Source organism: Staurois parvus, unplaced genomic scaffold, assembly GCF_062004578.1.
Source record: "Staurois parvus isolate SC_StPar_1 unplaced genomic scaffold, SC_StPar_1.0 ptg000012l, whole genome shotgun sequence".
In the NCBI taxonomy this organism is placed as follows: Eukaryota; Metazoa; Chordata; class Amphibia; order Anura; family Ranidae; genus Staurois; species Staurois parvus.
Window position 1 is genome coordinate 9,229,472 of NW_028317808.1, and position 12,021 is coordinate 9,241,492.

Consider the following 12,021-nt stretch of genomic DNA (forward strand, 5'->3'; position numbering starts at 1 on the left):
AAAAGATGGTAAAAAAGGCGCATGTATTACTGTATACACAGCCAGACTGCACTACAGTAATTAAAAGGGTTCAGCTGGGCTTTAAAGCTAAAGTTGTTTCCATTTAGAATGTTGTAAAACTACTATAAGTAGTATATTAATTACTATAGCCATAACATGGTTGTCCGCATCAAAACTAGCATCATTAGTAATGTTTGCTGAGATTTGTGTAAATAAATTTAAAAAGATTTACCCATTATTAAAACGATGACTGACAATAACTTTAATAATCAATGATCTAAAGCCTATGTATGGCTTGTATTAGCCTTTCAGAGAATACTGTTATGTTTTTGCAATCCTTCCTGAACTTTTTTTGTTTTCTGCATCACCCAGATGCAGAAAACCAAAAAGGTTCAGGAAGGATTGTAAAAACATGACAGTATTCTCTGAAAGGCTAATACATGATATAGGCAGGGAATCTGTGTTTGATTTAATGTAATCTAAACTTTTTTATTAATACAGGATGTGGAAAAACATTTGTGGCATTATCAATTTGTGAGCACCATCTAAAATCTTTGCCTGCAGATCGAAAAGGAAAGGTTGTGTTTATGGCTACCAAAGTGCCAGTGTATGAGCAGCAGAAAAATATTTTCTGCCAGTATTTTGAAGATACCGGGTATGTACTAAAAATGATATGATTGGTATAAGAAAGAACTTCCCCCCAAACTGTGTGGGTTAAGGCTGTGTTTTATTCCTCCTTAAGGTTTTTCATGGTCTTTTTAATGGCCTGTTGAACCACGCTCCCTACACCTGACATTTATGTGAAAGAGCACTCTCAGCTTTTAAAACAAACCTTTACAAAAAGAAAAAAAAAATCCCAAACCAGTACTTACCATTTACCGCTATTCCTTTTCACTGTCATGTGTAACAATTACAGTACTTCCAGGTATGGAGAAGACAGTGACAACATGACTCCCCGGAATACATGGTTGGGCCTGAATAGTTAGCCAGAAGGCTCCAGCACTGTCACAAGGAAGGGAGAGGGGAATTGGGTTGGTCAAGGCCACCTACTGTGCAATGTCCTGTGACCTTTAGTGGGGCAGTCTAAACTGTGAGAAAGCAGCTATAAAGTTAAGTGCATCTGAGGTGCTTAGGACACGGTTAAATAATTTTCACAGCTTTATTTTAAATGACAACTGTACCTTTAGTATAGTTTTTTAATCAATTCTTCCCATTCTCATCCTTAATGTTGCCCACCTGTACAAATACTTACCTTCCTCCTTGGTCCAGTGATCTTCATTGCATATCAGTTGTCTCTTAAGCTGGGATGCAGCATCAGTGGTTGAGGTCTGCTGTCTATGTAGTACTATGGAATGTCCACCATAGGGCAAGCAAGCTTATAACTGCCAAAACCTTTTTTCCCTTCAATTTTTGCACACATGTTAAAATGAACATTTTAGCCATGAAGATTACTTAAATTCCCCAATATATAACTTTCCAAAACCAGAGACCCTGTAGAACAAAATGGTGCCGTTTGCAATTTTTTATGTGACATATTAGGCACAGGTCCTGGCAGGCAGTCCAAGCATCCTTGGCAGCAGCACAGGGAATGCATTAATTTAGCTCATGGGTTTGGCTGTGGTCAAGGCTGGAAGTCGAATTTAAAATTTTTGCTTAGGGCATTTTGCCCTGGTAAATGGTGGATGCAAGACAGGAAGTGGTATGTACGCTATCTTGGTTTAGGGTACTGTTTACACTGGACTTCTGGTGGAACTTCTTGGACAAGGATAATTCTCAGGAAGGGTCTGTAAGTACACAGTTGTTGGTCAACTACATACTGTACTGTTGAACTAAGAGAGTAGTGCTGTCGGAGAGTGCTGTGGAGGGGGGGGTGTCCATTATGTAGGGTCTGCGGGACAGGGATTAATTTCTCCTGCCCCATTTGTGGTATAGCGATGCAGAAGGCTGTGGGAGGTCTGGTTACTAATGCTTACAAACCTTCATAGACTGGATCCATTTCATAAACTGATTCCTCACTTTCAGCCTTGAGTATTCCATGGCCATCTTCATCTCTGGTCATGGTTAAAGCATGCATTTAGTTAGCTGTAGGTGAGTAAGATACACCTGCCACCCTCATCTGTGCCTCAAAGTTGAGGATTTCCTTGCTGTTGCTTCCAAAATACCAGTAGATTTTGGGATCCATAAGCATTAAAATAACAAACAGTGTTTACTTAACTGCTCCATGCAATGGTTTTGCATAGAGTGGCCCCGAATCACTTCTTCATGGGTCCCTTGCCGGTGCTCTTGGCTCCTCCTCTTCACCGGGTGCTCTTGTAGCAAGCCACTTGCTCTAGGGGCACTTCTGTGGGCTGAATCCCGAGCCTGGCTTTGTGTGTCTATTGAGACACACAGCGCGACTCAGCCCTGTCCCCCACTCTCTGCTCACAGGGTTTGACTGACAGCAACAAGCAACAGGGGTCAATGGCTTCCACTGCTCTCAGCCAAGCCTGTGAGAGAGAGAAGAAGAGCTGCTGCAGATGGGACAGTGCTGGATGAAGATCGGGCTAAGATAGGTGTTTAAGGGGGGGACTGGGAGAGCTACTACTTAATGCATTAGAAAAACAAAAAAAACATTTTCCAAAACAAGTGACCAGTTCAGAAGTTTGTTTTGCAATTGTGCTTATCAGTTCACTACCCCATTGAGGAAGAATTTGTTAAAAAGTGGACATGGGTGGACCCCTTAATTTCTTGAAAAAATAAGGCCACAGTTATACCATTAAAGGCCACTGCAATGGAAGCCACCACAAGGTCTATGTATACAGTTGAGGGGTCCTTACTTCACTCCATTTGGCCTCAGCAAATGTTTCCCAGACCTGGACTGAGCGGGCAAAACTCTTTCACAAAGGTTTAACGGAGGGACAAAAGAAATTAAAATAGATGGCTGGGCTTTTGAGGCGATACATATTGACCATAAAAATTGTATGTATTTTATTTAGATAACAAAATGATAAAATGTTACACACTTATCAAAACTAAAACAAAACAGAAAAAATGTATAATGCAATGACCACCTTTACAAGTAAATGCTTTATTGTCCATCAGGGATAATTAAACTATACATAGCGGAGACAATGCCCATTATGTTCATGGTTAAATCTCTATAGACAGTTTTAAGTTGAGTTCAGCTGTGCATATCAATAAACCATCTATTGGAATTTAACCATGAACATACCTGGCGTTGTTCTTGCTATGTATAATTGAATTAGCTGCGACAGACGAAAAAACATTTACTTAAAAGAGGTCATTGCATTGTGTAATTTTTCTGCTTTGTTTTGGTTTTAACAAGTGTGTAACATTTTACTATTTTGTTCTTTTAAAAACTATATTGGAACTACACGTTTCTCAGGTTTGTATTTGGTGGAGCAAAAGCAGGATCCTAAATGGCTCTTGAATCAGGATGCTTGGTCTCTAGGCTTTCAGCTTCAGCTTTGCTCATCCACAAGTTGCTGTGACTAAAGTGTTGGTTATCTGACCTTTATGGATGGCCTTTATGGATCTGCCATTCACAGGGAACTGATTTTTCGAAGCAGTGCTGGATAAGAACTTCATAGGAGGAAAGTATACATTTTCCATCAGCTCAGGAAGGCCAAGAAGTCCTGTCACAAATCTGGGGATTTCTTATAAACTCTAAAGCAGGTTTTTCATTCTCAAGGAAATTCAGACAAGGGGACTGAGCCCTTTACCTCCAAACTGGGAGAGAAGCAGTAGGGGAAGAGCATTACCAGTTTGAGGCCTTGCCCTGCTCAGACTAGTTTTGGTCCCCTTGAGGTTAAGGCAGATAAAGTTCTTAGGGTACCTTGTTGACCTTCTATAGTATAGAGAGTTGTACTAGAAATTGAGGCTGTTTATTACCATTTAAACTCTGGAGGAATTCAGGTGGATTTAAAATGAGTAGAAGTCCTCGCTGATTTCATAACTTTGTCTGGAGTACCCGTGACTGACATTTGACACCAGTCAGGCCAAGATGTTGGAAAAACTACGGAAACTATAATTTCAGGTTCACCTACTGCGCATGCTCACAGGTGGTTGTCCATTCCTCAGTGCATGAGAGTTTTCGGTCTAATGGTTACAGCCTTTGAAGTGAAGGCTGTTTCCTTTTGTGAAAACAGTACACCAGGAAATTGCTGCTCGAGAGCAGGTCACAGTGGAACAGGCCTCCTCTGTCTCTCGGCAGGTAAGTTGTTGTCTTCTGCTTCAGAATGAGACGTATTTTCCCAATTTTTCTGGATATAGTAACAACAGTCACCAGCTTGCACCTCTAGGTTTAAGTACTTGGTCTCCAATTCACTCAAGGTTCTGGAGCTAGAAAGGAATCCCTGCTCCCCATCAATGTGCTTTTAGAAATAAGATGTGCTCTGCTTTGCTGGACTCCCATCTTGGAGGGACTCCCTGTTAGAAAATGCCTTGGTGGTGGGGAATATAAGTTATCTAAGTGGGAGGGCTAAAAGTGTGGATTTGTCTCATATTCTGAGCTGGGCAGACAGTCATGTACCAGCTGTGTCCCTAGTAAACATACTAGGCATGGAAAACTGGCAAGTGGACTGGTCTGGATAAGGTTGAGTGGGATAGCAGAGGGATGACGTAGGAATGGTGAGGTAGATGAAGAGAAATTTTGAAAAAGCAATATAAGTTACTTGGTAGAATAATTTTTTTTGCATATTACATCTTATATTACATGTTTTTTTAAGCACTGCAAGGACCTGAAAAAAAGGTCTGCAAAGAAAGGTTTTCCTTAATTACTAATCAAAGATCTTTTATCTGACCTTACTAGTAACCAGAGGCGGACTGACAACTCATGAGGCCCCCGGGCAATAGGGGATCATGGGGCCCCTGTGTCCTCGCCTGCACTCAAACCACACCCAAAAAAGCATATGAAAGATACCAGGGGCATCTCATGGGGCCCCCTACTGACCCCTGGCCCTCGGGCAGTGCCCGAGTTCCCAAATGGTCAGTCCACCCCTGCTAGTAACCTGTATTTAAATGTGAACTACAGCTTGACCGTTAGTCCTAAATTAAAATTGCTTACTCGGATTTTACTTAACATTGTAAGCTTCTCAGAGTGTGCATCAGAAGCTACAGCAAATCAGATAGAGCCTACCTTATTTCTGGACTGAAGACATCCAGGATCTTCTAGCCCTTTCCTCTTCAGCCTTGTTGTCCCTAATACACCCATATTAGCCATTGGTTTTCACTTCTTTCATGAAGGCACACCCTTTGACTGGACAGTGTAAGGAGAAGCAGCAGACTAATAAGTTCATCTCCCGTCACTCTGCTATCTGCTTCTATCAGCATGCTCCCTGCACTGCTGCACAATTGATTGACTCCTTGTACTGCTTCACCTGCTTCCAGTCTGAGCTCTGCTATACAAAAACTGTAAGAGGATTATACCAAGTCATATTCAGTTACTTACACTGCTTGTAAGGACATTGCATTTCTGTCAAGATCAAGAGGTATGTTTTTAAACTTGCTGAAAATGTTTATGAAAAAAAAGAACACCACATCTAGGTGTACTGCAATATATTACATTTTTTGTTCTTGGGTTTATTCATCCATTAAGACCAGCTTTTCCTTCTGCTCTACGAAAGACAATTTGGTGAAAGATATATGGTGTATCAGTGCTACTCTAAAGCTGGGGGTCTTATTTCAGCATTAGCAGTAGAAGCTTTTGGATTTCAAGGTTATTGTTTTCTGGTAACTGAACTTCTGGCATTTTCTTCTCCAGATATTCAGTGATTGGGTTCTGTGGAGAGGAAGCTGATAATATTCCTGTGGGGATGATGATTGAACAGAGTGACATCATTGTTTTGACCCCTCAGATTCTTGTCAATTGTTTGAATACTGGATTACTGTCTTCCCTGTCCATCTTTACCTTAATGATTTTTGATGAGTGTCACAATACAATTGGACACCACCCCTACAATGTGTTAATGTTTAAGTACTTGGACCAAAAGCTGGACTCACCTGATCAAAAACTTCCTCAGGTAAGGCAAGTTATGAAAAGGCCATTTAAAATACATTCCAGATTGATTTATAAGAGTTTTTTAATTCGGTAGAAGAATGCTTTTAAAGTAAGCCTGTTCTTTGCCCATGCTCAACATGAAGATAAGTAGTTCTTGGCAGGAGTCAAGTGGATGGTTTGTGTGATATCTTTAGACAAAGTTGGTGGTGTAGCTTGGGGCAGAGTTATGGATGGCCTTGTACATTGTTAGTATTTTGAATTCTATTTGCTAAACAAACAGAAGCCAGTGGAAGGATTGGCAGAGAGAGGCGGCGGACATTGACACAGTTGGTTAGGTGGATAGGCAGTAGCATCCATTACAGACTCGAGGGTAATAGCCTGTGTAAAGATGGTGTTTTAAAATGTGCTCTGCCTTTGTGCATCACAACTCTACCAGTGCTGTGTCCTTCCACCAGGAGGTCTATATCAGCTTGTGTGTAACAGAAACCATCTAGCTTGGTACATCAGGAAAAAAAGGAATGTCAAAGATTAAACCATCAAACAATTACTTGGGTCACCCGAGCTCAAAAGAAACATAGGACCTACATAGTGCTCACTGTGTATTTTATTTAAAAACAAAAATCAATGCCAATAAAACACTCACTTGAGTAATTAGAATGAAGGTTGAAATATATATAGTTGCTGGGGATACACTTTTCCCACCTTAGGATCTTGTAATCCAATGCTCTGCAGAAAGCAGCAGCCGAGTCCTATGTCAGCTTCCTGATCAGGCTAAAGGCTCTGCTTTATGCGTTATGTCCTACCGGGACTTCTTCTGGAGTGGCTATTTTAAAACAACACTTTGACATAATATGCATTTCCCTATTATGAATGTATTATAATTTAATTAAGCACATTGATTGTTATTTAAGGAAGGCTTTTACAAAAATACGCCAGCATCAGTAGATCCTGTACCATATTTTTTGTAACCAATAAAGAGAGCACATTATGAAGCATTCGTGTAGCCAGCTGTATCTCTTTGACATTTTTATTTGTTTCACTTTGAAGATTTGCACAGTTTTATGTTTGTGTTTATATCTTATTATTTATTACTTTTATGCATATAGTGGGAGTCGATTGTTGTTATCACTATGTATTTATGTTATCATTTTGTCAAATATTAGGTGCAAGAAGTTGATGATAGAAGTTTTGTGGGGGGATTTATAATTGTATTTAATACTTAGCGTAGCACTTATTATGTTGTTCGTATAATTTACAGAAGCATGAATCGCTTTTTTGAATTTATAGGGTGTAGGGACATAGTTGTGCTGCCTGTATTTTTAGTATTTTTCTCATCAATCTATGTTGTTTTTTAAATGACTGGCAATGTCCTAGACAGTGAATGATTTAGTGGGTTGAAGCAGTGGGGAATGAAGTAGAGGGGTAATGGTAGAAAAAATTTGAGGTCGACTGGATGAGAGTGATGAAATAGGTCTGTATGGCAGCATGACCTATTTCATTGTAAAAACAGATTTAGACAATGCAAAGTCTTGCAGAGATCTATTTTTATACCACACTCATTCAAGATCACAGCTATGTCTTCTGACACTCCTGGTGTTGTCTGCTTGCCAAGGTTGTATTGGCCGGGGCAGGATTCTGTGTGACCCTGGTTGGTAGGGGTCCTATATTTTTGGCAAGAGGCTTTTGTCTCTCGGTGGTGGTGCACTGGGGTTGGCAAATTTGGAATAATACAGTTTATTACTGGACACATGCCTATTGGATTTTCATGAAATTTTTGCACTGAACAGATGCTTATTGGGTTTTTTCTCACATGATTGATTGTATATTTATTTTATTTGCATTATTCACAGTGATGTTTACTTGAGAACAAAAGTTGTTTGTCTTATGTTGAAAATTTAAAGGGGAAGCACAACACATTTTTTTCCATCAGATTTATTATCTTGTGTTCAGGTATAAGTGATCACTTTTTTTATGCACGGTTTGATTCCATTTCACTGAGCACGGAGTTTCAGAATATTTATTTTGGTACACACCAGGCACTGCACCACCTGGTAAACTGGTTATTATTCTAGTTCTGACCAATAAATAAATAAAAATACCCACAAAATTCCATTGTATTTTCTATAAGTCATACACATTTTTACCACCTGCTGTGAACCCTCAGGTAAATATGTTCACAGACTAGATAAACTAAATAATGTAATAAAATCTTCACAGCCTAACTTCAGACTTGCCTTCAGTTGTAGAGGTTCCTTTCCTGTACTGAAATGGTGTACTCTGATTTGAGTACACCATGTGAACAAAATCAGAAGCTTCAACAAGTTAGATGGAGCCCACCTTATATCCTGGCATCATCCTAGCCTTTTCTCCCCCAGCCTCATTGTCTCTGGCTCACCCCTTTCATTCATTGGATTTTATTTCCTTCAATCATGAAGGCTCAGCACCACATGTGGCTGTTTCCTAGGTGGTCAGGGCTGAGGACTCTTGAGAGGAGAACAGAAGCAGGGTTCTGTGAAGTTTTTGGGAACATATGTAATGGACCCTGCTAGCCTCCCTGAGCAGCCAGCACCTCGCGGACTCCAGGACAATAGAAGTTACTGGAAGACACCCTTTGGGAATTTCAGGAGGCCTTCTCGAGACATGATGAGGACTTTGGGTGTGCCTCCACCATCGAACACGAAATCCCCACCGGCAATGCTGCACTGATCAGGGAACGTTACCGACAAATCCCACCTAAAATGTACCAGGAGGTGAAGGATATGGTGGCCAACATGTTGGAAAACCAGGTGATCCAGGAGAGTCAAAGTCCTTGGGCTGCTCCAGTAGTCTTGGTGCGGAAGAAAGATGGGAGTCTCCGTTTCTGCATGGATTATCGGAAGCTGAATGCCCAGACCGTCTGGGATGCCTACCCCCTTCCGCGGATTGAGGAGTCGTCCGCCCTGAGTCATGCGAAGTTCATCTCAACTCTTGACCTGGCCAGTGGGTATAGGCAGGTTTACGATGGCCAAGAAGGACAAAGCGAAGACTGCTTTCATCCTACCTATGGGTCTCTACGAGTTCAACAGGATGCCATTCAGCCTGTCCAATGCCCCGGGAACATTCCAGCGGTTGATGGAGCACTGTCTGGAAGATCTCAACTTCGAGTCGGTATTTATATATCTGGACGACGTAGTAGTGTTTGGGGGCCTCTTTTGAGGATCACCTCCAGAAACTGCAACAGGTCATAGGACGGCTGCGAGACCATGGGCTCAAAATCAAGCCCAAGAAGTGCCAACTGATTCGACAACCAACCCCCGACAAGGTGGAGGCAGTCTAGAAGTGGCCCCAGCCGAGTACACTAAGAGAGGTGCGGGCGTTCATTGGACTGGCCGGCTACTACAGGAGGTTTATACCCAAGTTTGCTCGTCTGGTGGGCCCATTAAACGAGTTATTAAGGGGCACTGCAGGGAGCCCGAAGAATCGTCCCATCGAGTGGGGACCCTGTCAACAAGGGGCCTTTAAAGCAGTGAAGGGGGCGCTGATTAGTGCCCCGATTCTGACTTATGCGCGGTTCGACACCCCATTCCTATTGTACACTGACGCAAGTCTACATGGTCTGGGGGCTGTATTATCCCAAGTCCAGGATGGACGTGAGAGAGTCATTGCCTATGGCAGCCAGGCTCTGAGGGAGTCAGAGCACAACCCTGACAACTATAGCTCCTTTAAATTGGAACTACTGGCACTGGTGTGGGCCATGACCAAAAGGTTTGCGGAGTATCTGACCGGTGCAGAGGTGACCGTGATGACTGACAACAACCCGTTAGCACATCTGGAAAATGCCAAACTCGGTGCTCTTGAGCAGTAGGTGGCCATTTTGTTGGTTTTCTACACATGGTTTTCTATAGTGTTTGATAGAAAAAGCTTGGAACCATGTCTGGAGCTGATATTTTTGAATTTGAATGTAAGTGATGAATAAAAAAGTTATCCCTATGCTTTGAATACTAGTCCTGAGACCCTTCTTATCTTTCTGAGGACCTTGCAAAAACTTCTTTGAAGAGAATGTGGAGGAATATTGTTCCATAATATTGTTTGAGCATTTCAATACTCATAGAGGGTAATAGTATTTAGTACTACTGTGTGTTGGTTGATGGTAGACACTGAATTGCAGTGACCACAGAGTGCTCACAGTTTGATTTGTGTGATTATATGCACTATAAGAAAATAATTTGGATTTGAATATATATATATATATATATTTTTTTTTTTCACAAAAGGTTTTTGAAGTGTATTTTGGTTGCATGGGGTGATTATTTCTATTATTATTATTATTAAGGTAATGCACTAGATATTATTTTTTTACTTCGAGGTGCGTTTTGGATGAAATAGGAGTCAATCCTTTTATTGGATGAAAAGAGTGGAAAATTTTGGGATCTTTGTGGACACTATTTTGGACTTTCTTTTTGGACATCTCTTTGATCAATTGGACTTTATTGTGCTTTATATGTTTAAATTCATTTATTTATTTTACTTAATTTATTTCTGTAATTTCACAAAAAGGTTTTATATGTATTAAGGGGCACTGCAGGGAGCCCGAAGAATCGTCCCATCGAGTGGGGACCCTTTCAACAAGGGGCCTTTAAAGCAGTGAAGGGGGTGCTGATTAGTGCCCCGATTCTGGCTTATGCGCTGTTCGACACCCCATTCCTATTGTACACTGACGCAAGTCTACATGGTCTGGGGGCTGTGTTATCCCAAGTCCAGGATGGACGTGAGAGAGTCATTGCCTATGGCAGCCAGGCTCTGAGGGAGTCAGAGCACAACCCTGACAACTATAGCTCCTTTAAATTGGAACTACTGGCACTGGTGTGGGCCATGACCAAAAAGTTTGTGGAGTACCTGACCGGTGCAGAGGTGACCGTGATGACTGACAACAACCCGTTAGCACATCTGGAAAATGCCAAACTCAGTGCTCTTGAGCAGTGGTGGTTGGCTCGCCTCTCTAAGTACCAATACCGCATCAAGTTCCGGTCAGGTAGGGAGAACGGCAATGCTGACGCACTCTCCCGAGTCCCTGTAGGGTTGTCGGCTCAGAGTGCCGATGAGGAGCTAGAGGACACAAACTCCTGACCTTGGTCGAGTACCCATGTTCCAGGACGTGGCACATTCAAGTGGGGTGGCGTCCGGGATGCCAATGGTGCTGGAAAAGACGTTGGCTGATTGGGAGAGGGCAGCTTGGGAGAGGGTCCAGGATAGCTGCCCGGACCTGTGGAAAGTGAAAGAATGGGTCCGTACCAAGATCTGGCCTCGGTCAGAAGAGCGGGCTCGTCTGACTTCCGAGGGCCAAGAGTTGTTAAGGCAGTGGGATAAGCTAACTATTACCCAGGCCTTCCTGTGTCGGACCATATACTTGCAGTCAGAGTTGCAGTACCGGCGACAGATTGTCAGCCCCATGGCATTGGGGCAGTACCGGCGACAGATTGTCAGCCCCATGGCATTGGGACCAGAGGCTGCCCGGGAAGCCCATGAGAGGGGTGCCCATTTTGGGAGCGATAAAATGTTCAAGCGGCTCCAACGGCTCGTGTACTGTCCAGATTTGGCAGACATGGTGGCCGAGGCATGCCTTAAGTGTCGGCCCTGCGGGCTGAGTAAGAGTACTGAACAGCGGGCTCCTGTCCAGGCCATCCGGACATCAACACCCCTAGAGCTCCTTATGATCGATTATGTACAGATTGGGTACTTACCTCGGGACACTCGTACTGTCTAGTCATGACAGATCATTTCAGAAAGTATGCGGTGGCTGTACCCACCAGAGACCAGACGGCAGAGTCGGCCGCTGAAGTGGTCTGCAAACACTTTATACAGGTGTTCGGGTGTCCACAGAGAATACATTCGGACCAGGGGGCATGTTTTCAGGGTACTCTAATGAATGAGTTACCAACTGTATGGGATCGAACGTTCCCGCACCACCCCGTATCACCCCCAGGGAAATGGGGCGTGCGAGTGGTTTAACTGCACCTTGCTCCAGATGCTGCAGACTCTGGAGG

At 42.7% G+C, this 12,021-nt stretch overlaps 1 protein-coding gene across 1 annotated transcript in view; it reads left to right on the top strand.

Moving 5' to 3' along the window:
• RIGI (RNA sensor RIG-I) overlaps nt 1–12,021 on the top strand; it is a 78,085-nt gene that overhangs the window by 25,822 nt on the left and 40,242 nt on the right. The window contains exons 9-10 of the mRNA XM_089674755.1: nt 502–655; nt 5,762–6,020. Of these exons, the coding sequence (XP_089530881.1) occupies nt 502–655; nt 5,762–6,020 (413 nt within the window). The remainder of the gene's footprint in view (nt 1–501; nt 656–5,761; nt 6,021–12,021) is intronic.